The sequence below is a fragment of the Papio anubis genome, chromosome 13 (genome assembly GCF_008728515.1).
Source record: "Papio anubis isolate 15944 chromosome 13, Panubis1.0, whole genome shotgun sequence".
In the NCBI taxonomy this organism is placed as follows: domain Eukaryota; kingdom Metazoa; phylum Chordata; class Mammalia; order Primates; family Cercopithecidae; genus Papio; species Papio anubis.
The window spans coordinates 92,987,111-93,009,973 of NC_044988.1; the positions used below are offsets into that span (position 1 = coordinate 92,987,111).

Below are 22,863 nucleotides of genomic sequence, written 5' to 3' on the forward strand. Positions count from 1 at the left end.
GGGATTGGTTCCAGGGCCCTTGTGGATACCAACATCTGCAGATGCTCAAGTCTCTGATACCTAAGGGTATAATGTTTGCATATAACCAATGCACATACTTCTGTATGCTTTAAATTGTCTCTAGATTACTTATAATACCTAATACAATGTAAATGTTAAATAGTTGTGGTACTGTATATAACAACTATGATACAACAATTATACAAATATTATACAAAAATAGCCAATACTGTATTGGCTTTTTAATTTATATTCTTTCCTTTTTTTTTTTCCAAATATTTTTGATCTGTGGTTGGTTGAATCTGTGGACATGGAACCTGTGGATGCAGAGGGCCAATTGTATTTTACCTCTCAGAGCCTCAGCTTCCCCATCTGCAAGTGTGGATATCTCCTACTTTGCAGAGAATGTCTGAGGAATGCTCAAACATTAAAACAGGTCAAGTCCTCAGCATAGTGGTTGGCAAGTACTCAAAAGATGTTAAAGTCTCCTCCAACCCTTTCTCTTTCTTGCCATGAGCCTATGAATGAAACTATCAGGTGAAATTTTTCATGCAAATATCACTTTTTATTTCATTTTATTTTGAGACAGGGTCTTTGTCACCCAGGCTGGAGCGCAGTGGCACAATTATGGCTCACTGCAGCCTTGAACTCCTGGGCTTGGCTTGAGTGATCCTCCTGCCTTAGCCTTCTGAGTAGCTGGAACTACAGCTGCGTGTCACCACACCTGGCTTTTTTTTTTTTTTTTTTTTTTAAATTTTATGTACAGATGAGGTCTCACTGTGTTGCCCAGGCTGTTTTTCAATAAAGCAAGAATATGATCACTTGGCACTAACAAATGTCACATGGAACATCTCTATTCTTGTGAGGACACATATACAAGTCACCATTTATACCTGGATGTAACTATGGCTCAGAATTTTGCATCAATTGCAGCATTAACAAATGTGAACTACATCTTACTTCTGTCTACATGTGGAGTCCTACAAAGAAGCAAAATAGTACAATGGTAAACAAGAAACACTCTCCTTTACTCTGTTTAAAAATAAATATCAAAAAAAGAGAAAGGAACAAAGCATGAAAGACTTTCTATGCCAGGGGAAAAATGAAAAGAAAAAACTAGTTAAAATAGTGCCAACTCAATTGACAGAAATTCCAGTTCTTTGAAATGCAAAGGAAAAAAACCCCATTACTTTCCCCTTGCCTGTAAATAAATGAATCCTATTATTTTGTGTAAAAGCTCCATAGTTAAATTGGGAACTTCGTTGTAGACACAGACAAATGTGGCCTCTGGATCCCAGAGACCAAGATGAGCTTTGATTTGGCACCTGGATGCTGTCCTCCAACGGGCGGCTCAGTGCTGTTTTAAGCACTTGTATACTTACAAAACCAGGCTTCTAGGGACCCATGGCTAAGCCTTCCTAGATAAAAGATGGTGAAAGGAGCAGAATGCTAGGAGTTCCCCATGCACCCATCACTCGCCTCTTGAAATTGCATTGGAGGGGAGAAGCAGCTGGGGGCCTGCCAACTGGTCCCTGGGTCTCACTCCCCCTGCTCCTACTGCCTTGAACTACCACATAGTATATAAAATACATTCATACCCTTAAACTGAGGTGTAGAAAGAATAGCTAATTCATAAAATGTACTTGAAAACAGAGAAGAAACGACACAATCTAGTAAAAGTGGTGCTAATACTTTGAAGAAAGTCATCACTACAAACACATCTGTCACAGCTTGGTAGCAAAGAAACCATGTAGAAGCTCAGGTTTGGGACACTGACCCATCTGAATTTTATGTACATGTTTTTGATGTGCAATTTCCTTAAGAATTACCTTGATCTTTGCAAATATCAATTTACTTTATTAACATGGTTAAGTGGTTTCCAAGCATTTTATATGGAAGGACTGTGCTTCTAATGGCCCAGAAGGAGAAGGCCTGACCATGTCCCTCCTCTATTTACACCCTTCAATGGCTCTCCATTGCCCTATAAAGTTCAAACTCTTTACTGCAGCCTCCAAGGCCCTGGATGGGCTGGGCCTGGCCTGCCTACCTCAGCTCATGCTCCTATCAGAGGCTGAACTAACTCATACCTCCTGGAAAGCCCCCTTTGCCTACACCTAAGTCTTTGCAGATGCTGCTCTCTGTTCCCTGGTTTACCTAATTCTTACATTTATCTGCTAGGTTTCAGTGTGCGCATTCTCTTCCTCTGAGAAGCATTATTCTCAAGGCTAGGGTCAGCCTCTCTCCTCCCAGAACCTACAGCATCCCAAATTCACTACAATTACTTTATAATGTTCTGCATCTGGTCTAGACACAACCCTGTGAAGGTGGAGATTACATCACATTCACCATTTTTATACAGAGCTCCTAGTATAAACATCGTGCCCGGTACACAGAAAGCTCTCAGAACTCTGTTGTAGAAAGGAATGTATATTGTGTCCCCACCACATGCCAGACACTGGTATATGCTGTCCATATACAGGACTCAGTTCTTAGGAAGAAAGTAAGATACAGAAAGATGAAGTATCATGGCTGGAGTTAGCACAGCAGGGAAGTGGTCAGGCAGGGGTTTGAAAGTACATTTGTCAAATTCTACAGAAGTGTCACTCCCAAGCCTGGTACCGTGCCTCTGCATTGCAGACCAGGCGGAAACAAGGCAGGAACAAACCAATTGTGTTGAAATTGTCTTTCCCTAGGATATGAGGATGATGATCCTGGGAACCCAAGAACTCCCAAAACACAGTTTCAAAGCCATCAGTTTAACAATGGAAACGGCTTGAAGGCCTCCAAAGAAGTAAACCCAGCAAGGATTGCTGACCTTTGTTGAGCTCTTTATGTGCAGGTACTGTGCTGGGCATCTGATAGGCATTATCTCACTGGCTCCTCCCTTTGCTCCCATAAGGGAGACACAGCCATTATCCTCAGTGTACAGGTGAGAAAATAGAGACTCAGAGGTGAATCACCTTGCCCACGATCAAGTAAGCAGGAAGTAGGGGTGTCACATTCTAACTGCTCTACTTTACTGCCCCTGTGTACGGGTGGAGCTTCATTTACAAGCCACCTGAGCCTCTGTCTGGAACTGTCATTGCTGTCACCTTTCCCTTCTCCTTCCTGACCATCCCACCACCAAGGATAGAAAATACCTTCTGGATGCATCCCTCGTGTCACTCTGAGGTCTGTACACAAAGCATTGTTTGTGAGGCTTAGGGAGGAAGGTCTTCATTTATCAAACAGGAGAAGCACCATCGACCACACATGACCTGGCACCTGCTACCAGAGATGGCACAGAAGAGGGGCTGCATAAATGTCTCTTGAGCTAAATTGAGATCGCTTGAATGAAAGGACAGTCACTGTGGAATCTGGCCGTGTTTTGGGATTTCCTAGCTGCCAGCTAACACGATCATTCTCTCCAAGAAGAAACTAGGTCTATGCCAATACCCTTGGCTTTTCTGCTAACATGCCACTACCCTCAGATTGCTTAAATGAGAGAGAGACTATAAACAGGCAGAAGGAGAGAGAAGAATGGCGATCAGGTATACACTTGTCACTTTGGGAGGAAGGCGAACTCTGTAAGGTGACTAGGTTACCATTTAATGGCATCCTTAAGAGCATGAACCGGAATTAGGTATTTCCTCAAAATAACCTTTTTAAAAATAAGAATGCAAGTTTGTAATTTATATTTCTTTTTGTGCAACAAATTTGAGTGTCATAAAAATGGTTAAAAAGTCTTCCTATGGTAGCTTTTTCTAAACTTTTATGAACATCTGCCACATTCATTTGAAGTTTAAAAAATTCTGGCACATATGCAAAGGCATAATAAGGTGCCTATAGCTTTCAAGAAAAAATAACAAGACAGTCAAAAATAAGCCTTTTGCTGAATTGCCAGTAAGAAAACTAGTGTAGCAAGAGGAGATGGGCCTTCCTGAGCACCTTCCGTAAAGAGCTTTCCTTTGGCCCCAGATCTGCATTGGAGGTTCCTGCAGGACACCGCAGGGGAAGCATCCCTTTCACCTGAAGGGTACAATGGAACTAGATAAACCCAATCAGAAAGTACAACTACGGCACTCAGAAGCTGAGCTGAAACTCCAGGGAGGAGGTCAGGAGACCGAATTCGAAGATTCGGTAGTTCACGGCTGCCCTACACACCCAGGAAACACTTCTTTGTTCAGAAAGTGTCTCGGCTGGTTTCAAGAGTGGGGCAACTCCCATTTTTGTTTTTATTTTTGTGCTGACTACACAGGAGTTCAGCACAGCAAACTCCTTCCCAGCCTCTGTCAATCAGCAGGGCTAAGGTCTATCTTAGCCAGTGCCCCCTGAGCCTTCTCCCTTAACGCCCTTCAAAGGCTGAGCAGAAGAGACCTGTACCCATTCATGTAAGTGCAAAACTCTGTCTCAAGTTTCAACTGCAAAATGTATGCATATTTTACCATGTTTTACTACAAAAGGCCTTATTTTAAATTACTTACAATTATATAAAAAGTAAAAAATTCACTTCCCACACCTGTAAGTAAAATTATGGCATTGGGTTGCCTGAAAACAGTGATGCCTATTAGAGGGCTTCTAAATGTGCTCCAAATTACAGCTTTCCAAGCATTCACTCAACGCTTCTTTTCACAAAGCATTTGCTCAGAGAATATCACCTGTGTGGCATCCTGTTAGGTGCTGAGGACACCACAGTGAATGATGCACAGTCCTTGTTCCCAAAGAAGTCATCCTCCAGGGGATGATGGAGAGAGACAAGGAAGCAAACAGCTATTATTCAGAGCAAGAGGCACCGTAAGTCAAAGAAGAAAACAGAGCAGGAGGACTTCTTGGAAGAGGCGGAGAAGGGCAGGGCTAATGCATGCAGAGGGGTGGGAATGTGGGTATGTTTAGGGATCAGCAAGAGCACGAGCTAACATGGGTCAGTGACCAGGCAGAAGGCTTGACAGCAGCAGAGAGACTGTGCAGAACCCAGGGACTGTGTAGGGGAGGCTGGAAGGCTCCTCCCCAAGCATTATGTAGCCCATGGTTATCAAGTGACCGGGTGGAGGGCAACCCATGCAGTGTTGTGACTATGCACTGAACTTTATATTCATCTCCATACCTCCAGGACCTAGCAAAATGCTTGGAACATAAGAGGTCCTCATGTTGTTTATCAAATGAATAAGGCTTTTGCAAGAATCCAAGAAAGCAAAGCAAAGTGTCAATGAAGGCAGTGAGGAAAGAACAGGGTGAGAGACATTTTAGAGCTTTGTGAGTATTTAGAGAGGATGAGGAAGAAGAGCATTCAGCCATGATCAGTGTGTCCCACTTAGGTGTCACTGAAGGCAGTAGTGCCATTCACAGGAACCTGGAACAGTGGAAGGGGAGTGGAGTGGCTTACAGAGAGAGAGAGAGAGAGAGAGAGAGAGAGAGTGAGTGTGTGTGTGTGTGTGTGTGTGTGTGTGTGTATAGATAATAAATTGTTTGGGGAAGACTGGGGAAGACATCTGTAGTACATCCAGGTGAAATCCAATTGGCACTTTAAACTTTGGACCTGAAGTTCAGAGAGAGGCAGACCAGCATTAAAATCCCAGCTGAGTCATTGACATTGACCTGGTAGCTGAAGCAAACGGCCTTAAACAAGGTGACTAGAGGGCACATAGAAAAGAAGAGAAAGACACAACTAGAAACTTGGAGAATGCTGAGGCGCTGGGACATAAAAAGGAGTCTGAAAAAGCCTGTGCTGGAGCAGTCTGGAAGGCAGGAGGAGAGGCAGGCGGGAGGGAACTGTGGACTCTGATAGACCAAATAGTCGTTATATTAGTGTTTCAAACTCTACAGCAATTGGCACTAACGGTCCATTGGAAAGTATTCACTTTGATTTTCAGTTTTTCATACGGGAGCTTTGAATAGACCCCCAAACTTGACAAACAAAGGTAAAACACAGAAGAAATCTCTTCAATCTGATCTAAATACATCATCCCAGATAGTCCATAAACTGTGTACTGTATGTGCTTAGGGCTGGGTGATGACAAGGAGGAACTGTTAACAGAATGTAGGAGCCACATGGCCGGCCTGTCAAATTAGAAATTTGAGCAGATTTCTGTGGTCTATTTTGATCAAGATTCTCAATGTCAAACAAACAGGTTTTTCGATAACCAACTTCTTTCATTTTCGTAAGCACAATAGCACAGTGTGCAACAGTTAGTGAAGCAGGTGGTCCTCGTCGACGTGAAATGAAGGGAACAGAAGAAGAGAAGTAGCACTTCCTTCAAGACATGCAAAGCACCACCGCAGACGGACATGGCTGTAGATTTTCCCTCTGAGAGCTTATCTCCTGTGCAACACAGGCAAGCCCCCTCCCCACGCCTCATTTTGCTCTAGTACAAATTAAAACTCTCTCCTAAGGAGGAAAGGGCTTAGGGTACATGTCTACAAACTAATGACACTTACAAAAGCACAGAAAAGTCCTTTAAAAGAATTGCTATCTAATTGGTACAGCCATACAGAAAGCAATCTGGCATCCGATGCATAGCTTTGACCAAGCATTTCTACTTTAGGGGTTCTATGCTAAGGAAATGAGGCAAAATGCAGATAAAGCCTTATGCATAAAGATGTTCGCTGAAATGCTATTTATAATAGTGAAAAATTATAAACAACCTCAGTGTCCAACAGTAGGAAAACGGTTACGTTGTGGTATATCCAAATAGTGGCAATGATAGGTGGCAAATTAAAAATTATTACTGAGAGTAGATAAAAACATGTAGAAATTCCCAAGCCATGTTAATTAAAGACATATAATTACAAAGCATATCAATTATGCATATTTATACAAAACATATATTTAAACAATAAAGACTAAGAAGGAGATTAGTAAAATGCTAACAATGGTTCAATCTGGAATAATGGTATCGTGGATAATTTTAATTTCCTTCTTCATGATTCTATGTACATTTTATATCACATTTACTACAATGAAGAATGCAATATTGCTTATAGCGATTAGAACAAACATTTTGAAAAGCAAATCATTTCCCTTCCCTCATTCAAACCCTTAAAGAACCCTTTCCTCCTGCCTCCTTGACTCTCTCTCCCTCAACCCGTGAAAATCCACAGTCTCTAGGCAAAGTGGGAAAACCCTGAAAACAGAGTCCAATGCAGAGCGTCCAAGCTGAACGCTCAGCTCTGTGCACCTGGGAGGTGCTGCTTCGGCACGCTCCCACATGCAGAGCTGTGACTGCCGAGACTGGGTCTCTCCACCGCCACACAATGAAACAAAGCCCCAGGTAGAGCCATCTGGGGAGGAAAGAAGCCAACTTACCTCCATTAAACTTAAATGGATTCCTATGAGGTAGGGCATGGGAGCACTGTGAAGAGAAACAGAGACACACAGCTGCTTTAATGTCTGTTGCTTCTGACAGAAAATTACAGATGGTTCACTATTTGGAGAAAAACTGTTTTAATAAACGTATGCACAGTTACATTTCCTTTCACAACAAAAATCCTAATATGACATTTTGTTCCCAAGCCTTGAAACTTCAGAAGAATTTCAAAACGTGGGCAGCATTGGAAACAGCATGGGTATCAGGAAGAGCATCAACCTTGGTATTAGTCCCTAAAGAGCAGCTCTGCAACTGCACAGCCTCAGTTGCCTTATCTTTAAAATGGAATCCTGGATTGCAGCCAGCATGTTGTTATTAGAATCAAAGAAAATATACGTTAAATGATCAGCAGAGTTCTAATACAAATGGGAACGATTATTGCCATGATTACAACAGAAAAAGCAGTTAAGGTTGGATGAAGGGCATAATGTGTTTCAAAGAAGAATATTTTGTATTTTCTGCTTCCTCTGTCATCAAGAGATGTGATCTAACTGTCCATTCTGATTGGACAAAGTACTTGGAGAGCTGCCAGCAAGCATCTCCTCCCCAGTTGCACACATGCCATCCCATGACACTATAATTCAGAAAGCCTCTGCCAACTGCTTCATTCACGGAGCCACGGGTTCCCTAAGTCAGTGACTGAGCAAAGGCATGAGAACTCCACTCTAGTGGGTTTAAAACCTGGGCATTTTGGATACACCGGTCCTGCCTTTGGTTTCAGGGGTTGGTGTGTACGTGTGTGTGTGTATACATTATCATTTATGTTACCTACCAATAACAAATGTGCTAGACATTATATGAGGAAGTTTAAATTCATCTATTCTAATCCACGCAACAACTCTGCAATACCCATAGATACAACACCCATTTTACAGAGAAGGGACTAGGCCTAAAGAGGTTAAATCACTTACCTAACACCACAAAACAAAGTCAGTGGTAGACTTGGGATCTGACTCCCAAATATGCATTTCTTCCTTTGTACCACACTGATTTTGTAATACAGAACCTGAAATCCCCAAGCTCACTTCCCGTGCAATGCTTTCCTTTGGGTCAGGGGAAGGAGGTCAAGGAAGAGTGAGGAAGGGTGTGACTGGCAACTTTTCCATCTATCTCTCTAGTATGGGATGTATTCTATGAAATGTGCAGATGGTATTTTGTGAACCTAGAGAAAAGATACCTGACTCAGACTGGGGTGACCAGGTACTTTTCTTCTGGGGCAGCTGGTAGAGTAGAGGTGGATGATCAAGGATGGCTCTTTGGGGACAAAGTTGGAGAAACAAGGATTGGTAAGTAATGAGACAGGAGAGGTTTGCTTCCAACTGAATACTATGGAGTTTAGGCTTTATCCTGAAAGCAATGGATAGGCAAGGGAGGTTTCTAAACATCACATGTATATTGTTAAATTGCTCAAACATTTAAAAATAAGAAAGGGCATGATTCCCTCATTCAACAAATAAAATTCAAGCAAAAATCCTTTCTTTCCCTCTTTCCCCAGAATATAAAATGTCCTCCTTACTACAGATCTCAGCAGTAATATAATATGTCTTGGGAACATGTAAAACAGACTTGAATATTAGCAGCTCAGTTTGCTAACTATTCTAGAAGACTTTTGTATTTGATAACAGCTAAAGAAAGAACTATATACACAACTGCAGTGAAAGTGGAGTTGTCTTTCTTCTTCTCTTTTTTTTTCTTTTTTAAGGTATCTGCTGTGTGCATTCAGCTTCTCTTTGCTTCTAGGGGCAAGGAAATGCCCTGTGACATTTTTTTTCCCCCTAAACTGTAAACCATTAGTTTAGCTGCCAGCTACACAAACGCTCAAACTTCCCAGTGTGCCTGGCTCTGCTGTCCAAGCTTTTTCCAGTGTACACTGAAATGAATGTGTTTCTAATTAAGTAGCTTCAGGAACACGACAGCTTCAATGTCAAAAATACAAAGTCTGAACCCTGGCAGGAAGTCTTAAGACTGCAAATGTCTCATCTAGTGGAACCTTGCCTAATGTAATGAAAGGAAGCAGGAAGAGTACAAATTCCAGAAAAATGGCCACTTATTAATGTGACCAGAAGCACAGCCTAACACATAGAAGGGAGAAAGCACAAATCCATAATATCTAACTAAATCTTATCACCTTTCCCATCTCCTACATTTAATCATGCAATTGACCAGTGACCATGAGTTTTAACCAGAATTGTAGAACTGAAATTCCAACAAACGAATTAATATACAGAAAAAGACATTCAAATGGCTGAAAATAAACATGTATACCAAAAGCCCTCTGTTTAACTTAACCATAGGATCTTATGTATGTAGACTTTACTGCTATGCCCTTTTGTCCTACAATAAAAATCAATCACACCCTGAAAGGAAAAAGGGACCTCATAGAAAAGACTGAAGATGCAAGAAAGGGCAAAATGGAACTCATTCTTCAAGTATCTTCAGATAGGCATTTTTAAAAGCCCAATAATTTTCCAAAGAGTAATTATGGCCTATCGTAGAAATGTAGTTTTCTTAGCCAAGTATTGTTAGAACTGCAACAGCTCTGTATTTAGAAAATATTTAAAACACATTTATTCTGAAATCATAGCAGCTCCATGTTTTGTAGGAATGTAAATTTGGACAAATACCTTTTACACTGTCATCATTTACGTACAAAGCCTCAGATATTTCCCTGAATCTACTGCATGTTTGCTCTGCAAATAGATAATTACGAATTCCAAGTGGTGACAGGGAGAGGGAAGAAAAAGAAACCCAGAATTTCCTGAACATCTCAATGTGGTACTTATCCAATTGGGTAATTCTAGGTACAGTCTGAAAACAATTTCTATTCTCAATAATTATTGTAGCTACTGACTCAGTTTCTTGGAAACCTCTTCTTTGTCTTTTTATTTTTAAAAGAAATGTTTGGGGAGAAAAACACCTACCCATGATTATATTATCCTAACACAATTACTTTTTCTTTTGCATTCCTTTCTAATACTGGCTCACATTAAACAGGTTTATATCTTCGAAACCATAAAAGGCATACATTGTATTATTTTCTCATTGGCTACATGAACATTTCCCAGATTGTTCTATAATTTTGTGATTATTAAAGACTGCATAATATTCCACCAAATATGGATGTACCATAATTTATTGAATGCTATCCCTAGAGTAGACATTAAGTTGCTTCTAACGTCTCACTATCATAAGTATCACTGTGATAAAAATGAACACCTTCATGTTGTATGAATTCCTAGACACAAATTACTAAAAATTAAAGGACAGGGCTGTTTCTTATCGTTTGTTATATCCTAGCAGAGCGCTTTCCAAAAAGGCAGTACCTGGCCTAGTGGAAATCTTTCAGGACTGTTGCAGAGATTAGAGACAACCTCCGAGGTACCTGGCACAGGTGCAGCACATGGTAGGGTTCTCTCTGAGCCCCTGGCATGGCTGGCACCATTGGACCCACTCTCTTACTACCCACAGAATGGTTTCTTGTTCCAGCCCTGGTTCTGTAGGACACCCACTCCAGGATACCCAGTAAACTGCTGGTAAGAATGGTCAAGATGCCATGAGGAATGGGAGGTGCTTGACAGGCACACGTCATCTCTACACATGGATTTCTGACTGCCAAGCACACTCCTGTCTCCTGGATACTCCACTGAGTTCAGGAGGGTTGCTTATCACTTTCTTCAGGAGGGTGCCTTTCCTTTCTAATGTACCACCAATAATGGAAAAACTATCAAGGAAACAATGGTTCATGACTTTTTGATCACTTGGACACATTTTTAAAAACCTCTTATCACTCTTGAGCATACATTAAAAATAAAACATAGCAAAATAAACTGGGTAAGCTTTTTTTTTTTTTGAGACGTTCTCTTGCTCTGTCGCCCAGGCTGGAGTGCAGCGGCGCGATTTCGGCTCACTGAAAGCTCCACCTCCCGGGTTTATGCCATTCTCCTGCCTCAGCCTCCCGAGTAGCTGGGACTACAGGCGCCCGCCACCACGCCTGGCTAATTTTTTGTATTTTTAGTAGAGATGGGGTTTCACTGTGTTAGCCAGGATGGTCTCGATCTCCTGACCTCATGATCCGCCCACCCTGGCCTCCCAAAGTGCTGGGATTACAGGCGTGAGCCACTGCGCCCGGCCTTAAGTTATTTTTTAAAAAAACTTCTTCATGTTCAGAATCCAACTCATCTGAATCCTTTTCTGATCCAGAGGCATCAACGTCCATGTTTTTCCAAGGGTATCTCAGTTACAAAACCAAACCAAAATCCATCTAGAAGTGATCTTCCTGTTTAGGTCCTTATTTGTTGCTGTTCTAGAAAATTTGAATGGAAATATCTACACTTCAGTAATAGCAAATGTATATACTCTGCTTCTCTGCTCCGGCGCCCTTCAGCATTCACAGTGACTTTACCTTTCAGTGTTGAACCCTAGTGCAATTGTGAAGACATTTTAAACGGCAATTAAACAACATGTGTAGAACCAACAATGCACATAATTAAATTAAAGCGGTGATAATATTAACAGTTATAACCAAACTTACGCATAGGCGGGTCATGACAACCATGTCACAACTGCCGTATGGCTGACAGTGATTGTAAGGATGCTACTGTACATCTTGGAATAGCAGAATGGGGTGTATCTGTATGAAGCTTTTGTTCTCTGGGAATTGCAGCACTATCTGATTTCATCAGTTTCATCAGTTACGGGAGAGTAAAAGTGACTCTCTTTTCCTTCTACCCTGAAAAGGAAAAGGGCTCTGTTGCTGGTGTTGAGGCAGACACAATAGAATAACCTTTACCTGGAAGATATCTTTAGTTTGAATCCTCTTAAGAGGAAAAGGAACTTTTATTGAGCTACTATAATTCAGTCACTTTTATGCATTACAGACATAATGCTCAAGGGAACTCTGCAAAGTGGTGCTATCATCCATATTTTCAGGTTAGGAAACAGGCTCAGAAAGACAAAAGTAATTTGCCAAGATCGCACAGCTAGTCAGCGGTGAAGCCGTACTTCAGACGCAGGGCTGCTGAACAGACAGGCCAACCTCTGTGCATGATGTCACACAGCACATACTCAGTATTTAAGTTGAAAGGAAAAGAGCGCTGGGGTACCAAAAGGGCTATTCGTCAGTCCTCTTGGTTCCAGGCCTGTGATGCCGAGCACTTCTCTGACAGGTAAGTCCGACGGCATGAGCTCATTCCCAGCAAGGAAGAAGCAAGCATACGGAAACTGCAGACTTATTAAGCGATCCTGTAGTCCTCGTTCATTATTACTGCACTTCCACAATTTAATTCCTCTCCCCCAGATAACCAGAGCTCTCTTAATCATGTTCCCCTGAGGTGAACAGCTACTAATTGGAAATGAGTCCAGTGAAATAAAGGAACACTGGCTAATAAACAACAACAACAACAACAACAACAAAAACAGCTTCCCAAGACAAAGTGGGAGGGGAGAGGAAACGAAGGGAGAGGCAGGAGGTCCCTTCACCTCCAGGTGAGCAACACCTCTGCCATCATGAAAGAACACAGCTTAGGGCAGCCCAGGGATTTGGAAAGACCACTGTTTTTCTGTTTTTCATATAAACACATAGGTATTCACGTTACAATATACACATCACAGTGCCACCTTACCTCTCAAAGGCCCACCACCTTATTAACCAAATACCCTGATCAGGCAAAGGGGATCCCACAGTCAGAAAGGAAAACTCTGAAGGAGGTCTTATGTGAGCTTTTCTTTCTTTTTTTGTAAAAGACACAAACGTGTAAACACAGATTGTCTTGTGGTTTTAAATTCTGCTCGAAATAATGAGCCTGGCTTTGTTAGACAGGTTAAAGGACAAGAGAGTGGGAAAAAGAACAAGAATGGACACCAGAGAACATATCTTGCTGGAGAATGCGAATGATCACAGTTTCGGACTTACTGAGAGTGATGAGACAGCTGCTCTTCAGGCTAATGTAACGGCCAGTGTAGGACACGAAGCCAGTAAGAGCAGCCACCACTGACTGCAAATTTGCCAAGAGCCAGCACTAGGCTAAAGCATTTTCTCATTATATTCTCACCGTAGCAGCATAAGGTAGGTACTATCGGAAATACCATTTCACAGATGGAAAAACTAAGATTGGAGAAGCTAAATCATTCCTCTGACATCACACAGCTAGTAAGTGGCAGAACGGGGACTAGAACCCAAGTCCATGATACAGGGATAAAGCAAGCTTCTTATTTCCTGCAGATCAGCATTCCCACAGCCTGCAGAGGAAGAAGGTTAGGTGGTTTTCTCTAACCTGCTCCAGCCTGCAGCTGTGACAAGACCTAGGAGCTTCCACATTCTGTCTGAGATCCTCCTCCCCTGCTACCTTTTCCACCACAGGAGGCTTCTGGTCCCAAAAGTGCCTCTGAGCTCATCTCAGTCACACAGTGGCCCCACAGGCCTCAGCTTCGCTATTCCTCCAAGTCCTACTGAAGCCCTGCTGCCTGCCTCTCAGATTGCCCAGTGGTGGCTAACACCTCTCTTGGTAGGGGCTTTTGTCTGAGTTACTCATTTGGCATAAAGCACGTGCTGATTTGAAGGGTGATTCTAGATTGTCAGTCACAGAAGCACAGAATCCTGTTTCCCAGAGCCTCCCATGGTGCCACGTGCAGAGCAGGAATGATACAAACAGTCGAGCTGCTATTTACTGAGCACACACCACATTTCAAGGGCTGCATGGGAGGCTCTAGCCACCTTATCTCATTTAATCCTCAAATGATCCAATTTATATCATCCATTTTATAGCTTTTTTTTTTTTTTTTTTTTTTTTTTGAGACAGAGTCTTGCTCTGTTGCCCAGGCTGGAGTGCAGTGGTGCAATCCTCGCCCACTGCAACCTGTCTCCTGGGTTCAAGTGATTCTCCTGCTTCAGTCTCTCGAGTTGCTGGGATTACAGGCGTGCACTACCACGCCTGTCTGATTTTTGTATTTTTAGTGGAGACAGGGTTTCACCATGTTGTCCAGGCTGGTCTCAAACTCCTGACTTTAGGTAATCCACCTGCCTCGGCCTTCCAAAGTAGTGGGATTATGGGCGTGAGCCACTGTGCCTGGCCATTTTACAGACTTAAAAAGGTAATCTCAAAAACGTGCCCATGGTCACGCTGTTAATCGTGATCCCAGCCCAAATCCTTCTACTTCCAAGTCTCTTACACTACTCTTACTTGCTAGTGACTTCTCTTAACCATTATGCTACAGTTAACAAAAAATGGTTACTTGATAATTATAGCTAAAAAAGTAAAATAGCTAGTGGGTTCATAGCCAGAATAAAACTGTATTTGCCTTACTAGCTGGAATTGACTGATACTCTTTTCTGTTCTAAGCAGGATTTAAGGCAATTTATATGAATATTTTCAACATAGCAACAAAAGTATGAAAAGAAATAGAAGCCAAGGGGGGAAGAAAAGCAAGCTGTGGCAAGGTTAGTGTTTCCATTTCATGCTGGGGTGGTCACGGGTTTGGCTCTGAACACTCTGGCCACCAACCCAAAGACGGAAACAAGATTGTAAGGTGTTTTGTGGTGTCCACAGGAGAAAAATGAACCAGCCACCCAGGAGCTTGAATTTTCAAAAGGCTCCTGAGGAGGGAAAAGTGTTTTCCACAGGCCAGTCAGTCAGTCAGTCAACAGGTATCACTAATATCAGGCACCATGCTGGGCTGGGGCAAGAGGAGAGAAAAACAGATCTGGTCCCCATGTGAAGCTCACAGTTAACAGCAGATCAAATAAGCATGTTGTACATGCGCAAACTGCTACAAGGAAACGCACAGGGTGTTGTCGGGTACACAACAGAAGGGCCTGAGATGACCTCATTTCATCTCTGCAGCAATCTTGAAAGGTGGGTCTCCATAATTCACAGAGGAACCCATAGCTCAAAGAGGTTAAGTGACTTGACAAAGGTCACAGCTGGTGAGAAGTAGAAAGTATGGGGTAACTGCCATGAGGTAGGCAAGTTTTTTTCTTTTTAGGGGAAAAAAGTATTTAACGTCTTTCCTGGTTTCCAACCCAGCCCTCTCCGATTTATGAGCAACAACAGAGGATGAGGATCCATGAGGAGACCAGGAACAATTCTGGATTATGAGAGAAGGCAGAGATGGCCTAGTTTCCATTTGTGGTTTCAGCAGTAAGAGCACGGGGCCCCGCCACAGCAGAGGTGAGCTCAGTGTGCATCAATGTCCAGTGGGCACTGGAGATGGTTTGCTAATGCAAGACACGTGTATCACTTGAGCTGATCAGTGACTGGGAGAGGAGGACAATGCCCTTCTGAATGTGGCTCTGTGGCTTACTGGGGTAACCTATGCGGGTGGCGGAGATGCCTTCTACAGCCCCAAGCCACTGGACCCAACAGAAATGAACACAAGAGTTACAAAGATAATGCCTGGACAAAAATCTGGAGAGGTCAACATCAAAGCCTGGGGTAGCCCGCCCTTTTGTGCCTCCTCGACCTACCGGAAGGCGACAGACTCGGAAAACATCAGGAAGGGCTCCATGACTAAGACCACTGCAGCAGGAGAAGTTAATCACAGAGGAAAGGTCAGGAGACAGGGCTCTCTGTTGCCACAGAAAATTCAATGAGAACCATAACAGCTAAAGCCAGACATGGAAAGGAAGTCTCAAGTTGTAAGCCACAAACAGCCCATGAGAGCCTGTGGAAACACACAAATGAATGAGCCCCCACCAAAAAAATAAATAAATAAGAAGAGAAAAAGAGAAAGAGGTTTATGGAGAAATAAATGAAGAGAAAGTGACAGAAAAGAAAGTATAAAAAATAATTCAACTGGTAATAACAGGAGATTTTCTCTTGCTGTTTTTCCAGGACTCATCCCATGTGCCAAGATGCATACATCCAATTACATTTCCAGCCTTGCCTTTCCATCCATCGCATGTTTTAAATGGAAGACAAACCTGCACTTGTTGAGAGGTCACTCAGAGCCTATCACTGTGCTGGTGCTGTACATACTGTCCCTGGTGCCAGCACCTGAAAGAGGCAGGCACATTATCTCCAGAAGCCCTGCCTTGAGGTCACTTGCTGCACTGCTGAAGCTTCCTGTGATCCTGATGTTACTTGGTCTGTGGCCCCTACCTTACAGGTGACCTATGGCTTCCAGGAACATAGCTAGAGTGTTGTTGCTACAGAGACCCCTATACTGTGTCCCAGAACATCCAGAGTTTTCTAAGTGTTGGGTTCAAGCCAGGCTCCAAATCGGGGAGGAGTGAGGAATGTGTCACTCACATACAAAATGTGTCATGAGAAATGGAAAACCAGGCCAATGCTCAGGCAGGTAGGCAGGAGTCGGGGCCAGCAACGTTGCACGGAGGGCAGCAGAAACTGGGGCAGGGGAGGCAGGCTGTTGCCCCTCCCGACATCAGTAGGAGGGGGCTGGGGAAGGTGGGAGCAGCAGGGCAGGTCCAGAGGCTCAGAGGCAGATACAGTAGCCAGGAGGTGATTAGGCTGTGGTCCAGACAGCTCCCCAAAGGGTTGGTGGCTGAGCCAACAAGCACCATTCCCCTAATCCAGGAAGGGTCACTCCTGTGTTAAAGGGACACCTTGTCTTCTTTAACCCTGTAAGTCTCAGTAACGCTGGGAGAGACACTGCTGAGGCCAGTGAGAGCTGTCCCGCTGCACTCCTGGCATCGGTGCCTTCCGGGGTGCCTCTACAGGGACAGGGCTAAAGGCTGAATGGCAACCATCTACACAGACTACCCATTTTTACAGACCTTTTGCTTTTTGTTATATGTACTTTGAAAGGCTGAAAAAAGCTTATTATTATTATTATTATTTTGAGATGGAGTCTCGCTCTATCACCTAGGCTGGAGTGCAGTGACGCAATCTCAGCTCACTGCAACTTCCGCCTCTCAGGTTCAAGTGATTTTCCTGCCTTGGCCTCAGAGTAGCTGGGATTACAGGCACATGTCACCACGCCCAGCTAATTTTTGCATTTTTAGTACAGATGGGGTCTCACCATGTGAGCCAGGCTGGTCTTGAACTCCTGATCTCAGGTGATCCACCCGCTTGGGCCTCTCAAAGTGCTGGAATTACAGGCATGAGCCACCGTACCCAGCGTAAAAAAGTTTTTTATAATAAGGATATGTTACTTCACTAACAATGCAGAATGTATTAAAAATATAATGTATCTGGAATTAGTGGTGATATATTTATTAGATGGATAGTGAATTAGATAGTTGGAATATACTACAAACCACTGATCTTTATACATTGATTGATTGATTGAGACAGAGTCTCATTCTCATCAACCAGGTTGGAATGCAATGGTGTGAGATCATTGCAGCCTCAACTTTCCAGGCTTAGGTGATTCTCCTACTTCAGCCTCACAGGGAGCTGGGACTACAGGCACACACCACCACAGCTGGCTAATTTTTGTATTTTTTTTTTTTTTTTTACAGAGACATGACTTTGCCATGTTGCCCAGGATTGGTCTCGAAGTCCTGGGCTCAAGCAATATGCCCGCTTCCCAAAGCGCTGGCATTACAGGTGTGAGCCACTGCAGCTCTGGCCAGAACTGTATACTTTTAAAAGGGTGAACTTTGTGGTATGTGAATTACATTTCAACTTAAAAAAATCTAGCAGAGAACTTGAAAAGACAGTTTCCCTATAGAGTCTACAGTATAGAGACAGAGATCCCCACAGAATCTGTAACATAGATAATACAAAGGGCCCAATCTCTTCTTTACCTCATTTTTCCACCTGGAAAATAGTTCACATCAAAATTGTCCAGTCTAGGCATGGTGGCTCACACCTGTAATCCCAGCACTTTGGGAGGCCAAGGTAGGTAGATAATTTGAGGTCAGGAGTTTCAGACCAGCCTGATCAACATAGTGAAACCCCTTCTCTAACAAAAATACAAAAAATTAGCTGGGTGTGGTGGTGCACACCTGTAATCTCAGCTACTCAGGAGGCTGAGGCAGGAGAATTGCTTGAACCCAGGAGGCAGAAGTTGCAGTGAGCTGAGATCGCAGCGCTGCACTCCAGCCTGGGTGACAGAGTGCGACTCCATCTAAAAAAAAAAAGAAAAGAGAAAAAAAGGAAAAAAATTGTCCAAAGCTTCCCCACAAGGCTCTTGGCACATTCAGTCTTGGGTGCTGCTCAAGGAAATGAAGGTGCAGCTCAACGTAGGACTCAGTGACTGTTATCACCTCACAACATTTTTCCAGCTGCCTACTTGGTGCTAGGCTCCTCATGTAGAGCAGTGCTTTTAGCTATCTCCCTGGCAATGGCTTCACAAATGAAGACACTGAGGCTCAGGCAGGTTATGTGACTCACTCAAAGTCACATCTTTAGTAGGACCACAGTCTAGGATTTGGACCCTAGACTTTATGACTTCCAAATCTGAACTCTTTTCTCTCACTTGGCCTCTCTGTTCAAGCCTCAGGGTCAAGTTTAGCCAAATCTCAGTTGAGGAATTACCTAACTAGCAATCTATGATTTCTGATCATTAAACCAACACACATTTGTGTGTGTGTGTGTAGGTGTGCGTGCGCGCATTTCCTAACCATCACTTCCACCACAGCCCAACTTCCCTTCCTCTTCTGTCTGAAACTAAATTCCTGGTCCTTATCCCCTCCCGCCCCTCCCAGATGAGCTCTGTCACAGTGGCACCATTCCACTCTTGGCGCCTTGCTGCTTCTTAGCTTAAAATATATATATATATTCTCCCTCTCCCAATCTTTACTGGATGCTTGAGTTCTTTGGTGAAGTAGTGTTTCCTCAGATCTAGAACCATCTATGTGCACCTATCTTCCTATGCCCACTGCCAGGAATATAGTAAGTACTCATAACCACTTGCTGCAAAATGGCAATGACATACAGCTTTTGCTTACTTACTAGAACCTAATCTTTAACAAAAGCTAGAAAGCCCAGAGTTTGGCATATATAAGAGATTTTGGCCACAACTATCCAACTACTCCACTTCCATTCTGTGTGTTAAGTCTATATATTTAGATGATGCAAAAAAATATTCAGTTGAAATTCTCTCTTTTTTTTTTTTTCGAAGACAGGGTCTTTCTCTATTGCCCAGGCTGGAGTGCAGGTTCAAGCAAGTCTCATGCCTCAGCCTCCTGAGTAGCTGGGATTATAGGCATGCACCGCCACGCCTAGCTATTTTTTTTTCTATTTTTAGTAGAGATGGGGTTTCACTATGTTGCCCAGGCTGGTCTTAAACTCTTAGCCTCAAGTGATCTGCCCCCTCGGCCTCCCAAAGTGCTGGGATTACAGGTGTGAGTCACCATACCTGACCTCAGTTGAAATTCTTAGCACCAAAGATACATTAATATATACTGACTATATATACATCTATATAGCTATGAATAACATAAAGATAGTATCTACTATTTACAGAGCACCTGCTTTGTGTCAGTAGTAATCACTATTCACCTCCATCTGAAAAGGCTGGCTCAGTGACCTCCAATCTAGCCAACGGGGAAGCCAGGTGAGGGCCACACTTTTCTGTTTCCGCTGAACCACACTTTATTTGAGTTCTGTCTCTGCCATCAAGAATACCAACAATTCCACTTAATCTAGCATTGATCTATTTCCTATGCAACATTTCATGGCATCAATGAATATAGTGACTAGAATGGGCGCAGATCTGATTAACTGGATGTTACTTCAGAGTTGTGTCCAGACTGATGCCCCATCACCTATATGGACTGTGCACCTTTTGTTGAAAATCCTACATGGAATATGTGATGCACCATGTAGGGGCTGATTCAAAACCCTACATACAGCACACAAAAGGCCTGAAACTAGCGTCTTTCAGAGAGATCTGAGCATCCCCACTCTGAGAGGAAGAATGGTTCCAGAGTCATCTGGAAATGCCAAAAAATATGAGGCATTTTACAAAGTCAAATGCAAAATTCAAACATTCACTGTACATATCCTATTTGACTTCTCAGTTCAACAATGCCCTCAAAAAGCATCAGGAGCTAGCTACTAACTTGGCTTTTGACCTGTCCTTTGGGGGAAAAGCATGAGCTTGTCTTGATCTGCTTTGAAAATATTTTATCACAAATGTGTGTTAATAATTGCCTAGAATAAATCAAATACACGATTCAAGTTGGGAATTGATTTGTGGTCCCTATTTAGGACTACTTCTGAAGGAGGAAGGGGGAAAAAGAAATTTACATGGGAAATACCATATGGTTTCTACTGGGACCTTTTCTTAGCACAATTTAATTAGCATAGTGCCTGGTACATAATAAGTGCTCTATCAATATTTGCTGAATAAATGAATAATTAATGAATGACAACATACGTCTACAATTAGCAAGTCATCAAGAAGCCGACATGAAGAATTTTTTCACAAAATCTTGGTGATGGGTACAATTTATTCTCTAACACTTCGCAGGATATTAGTAAGGAAAGTTTTAATATCAGATTGCCTTGGATTTCAAGGGCAGGCTCCACTATTTCTTGGCTGTGTGACAGTAGGTAAGTCATTAAACCTCTCTGAGCTTCAATTTCCTAATACATACAATGGAGCTAAAAATATTTACCTTGTAGCTCGATTTTGAAGATTTGCGATAATGTTTATAAAGAGCTTGTCACATACACAGTACTCAATAGATGGTGATTATTATGAAAGGGAATGCTGCTTCTCATTAGCAAGTTAATCCTTTTCTCCCAGAAACAGGAAGGCTTTCCCAACACTGGCCAAGGTCAAGGCCACCATCAGCTAAGGTAGGGAACATTCTCGTTTTCACTTTCAAAGTCAAGGGAATGGCATAGATCTAAAGTAGAAAGGAACCAGCAGCACATGTTTTTAAATATTCATAAGGGCTGGAAATGTCTTACTCCTTTCGTTTTCTCTGCCATCTGCTTTTGTTTCTTTTCTTTTCATTCTTATGCCACAGCTGCAAATGAAAACAACCATACAATAACTCAAGTTAAATAAAAAAAAAAAATCAAAATAAAAACAATCTGAGGGATAAAAAGAGAAGATGAATTATAAAGTTTTCCCCTGAGCTCTCAAGGCAGCAGAAGTAAGAATAATGTTTAATGTGAGTTAAACCTTCCAGAAACTGAAATCCATGTCCCAGGTTTATAATAATGGTGAAAAAAGCAATCATCATTTACTAATGGCCCCTAGGTGCCACTTGACTAATAACTCTAATTGCTATAGCCACTTTTCAAAGTAGGTAAGTTATACCCATTTTACAGAAAAAGACATTGCAGATCAGAGAGGTAAAACAGATTTTTAATAGTTACATAGTTAATAAGAGATAAGACTAACATTTGAATCCAGGTCTGCCTGAATCCAAAACCTAGGCACCTTCCACACTATTGTCCACTCCAAAAATAGGAAGGGACACACAAAAAAATAATTCGAGGAATATCTAGGGCAGCCTATTTGGACTAAACTGATTTTTTTCAGATAATTAAAATCTGTGATTATAGCTCTAATTAAAGTTAACTCAGATGATTGTTTGTTGTATTTGTGAATGTGCAATTAGTTCTCCACATAATTATAGGGTTTTCAGTATCCTACTTTTCATTTATTAACTGCATGCAAACTAGAGCTTTGCTGTCATGGCCTCTGGTCTACTAAAGGCTGCAATACAGCTTTTGGGGTTTCTGGACTCAATGACTGTGACCTGTGATACCAACAGCAGGGTCTGGGCTCAGCCCCATTTAACATGTTTTTGTCCAGAAGTCAATGAAGACTTCATCTTCAGGCGCCATGTAAAAAGCTCTTATGGCCTACACTGTTGTCCTGAAAACTCCTAGCAGCATGTACCTGAAGAAAAACTGGCAGCAGTGGTCCTCATGTGTTAATTACACTTGTGAAGTCTATTATGCATAGAAAGGGCACCTGCTGGCAGTGAAAATGACTAGAATCCGCCCTTCCTGTGCAGTGAGTAAATTGAGAGTTCATTTCTACAGGAGATAATAGTTTTCAGATTCCATTTTGTGTATCCCCTGCATGGGGACATACTTAACATTTAAATCATCTGCAGAGGAGCAAACCTCCTTCAAATTTACATGTTTCAGGCTCCTAGCACTTTACTTAAAATGCTAGTTATCCCTGCTGGCTCTTACCACCAAGGATTACACTCAATGGTGGTGAAAGTTACTAGGCATAAGAGAATGAAGTTATTAGCATTGACTCAAATTTCATGATATTTGTAGTCTCTGACCAAAGCAGTGGTAGTGGTTGAAGGTGGTCAAATCAACCCTTCATTATGGGGGATGTGTTTTTTCTCTTGGAGTCTTTCATTTCATCATTCTTACACCTTACAGTTAACAAACAGACACCAATCCCCCACCAGCCTGTAATCATCCTCTGGTCATATGTCAAAAAGTTCTTTCACAGAAACAAGGGACCAGGAGAAAGACTGCTATTACAGAAACAGAAACTTCCAAGATGGTGCCTCCTCTCAAAACCCACTCAGGCACCAGTAAATACAAATGTCATCTTTAATTTTCTGTAGTGGAAATTTAGGATGACAAGGACTTAGCAGCCTTCCTTGCCAAGTCTTCTCTTCCAAGTT

The 22,863-nt window shown here is 42.4% G+C and overlaps 1 protein-coding gene across 13 annotated transcripts in view; it reads right to left on the minus strand.

Annotated features, from left to right (window-relative positions):
- DENND1A (DENN domain containing 1A) overlaps positions 1-22,863 on the minus strand; it is a 544,832-nt gene that overhangs the window by 219,111 nt on the left and 302,858 nt on the right. For all 13 annotated transcript variants that reach the window (XR_638101.3, XM_031654873.1, XM_031654868.1 and 10 more), the window contains one exon: positions 7,283-7,328. Coding sequence is in view for 12 of the 13 variants with exons in the window: in XM_031654873.1 (XP_031510733.1) it covers positions 7,283-7,328 (46 nt within the window). In the remaining variant the exon portion in view is untranslated. The remainder of the gene's footprint in view (positions 1-7,282; positions 7,329-22,863) is intronic.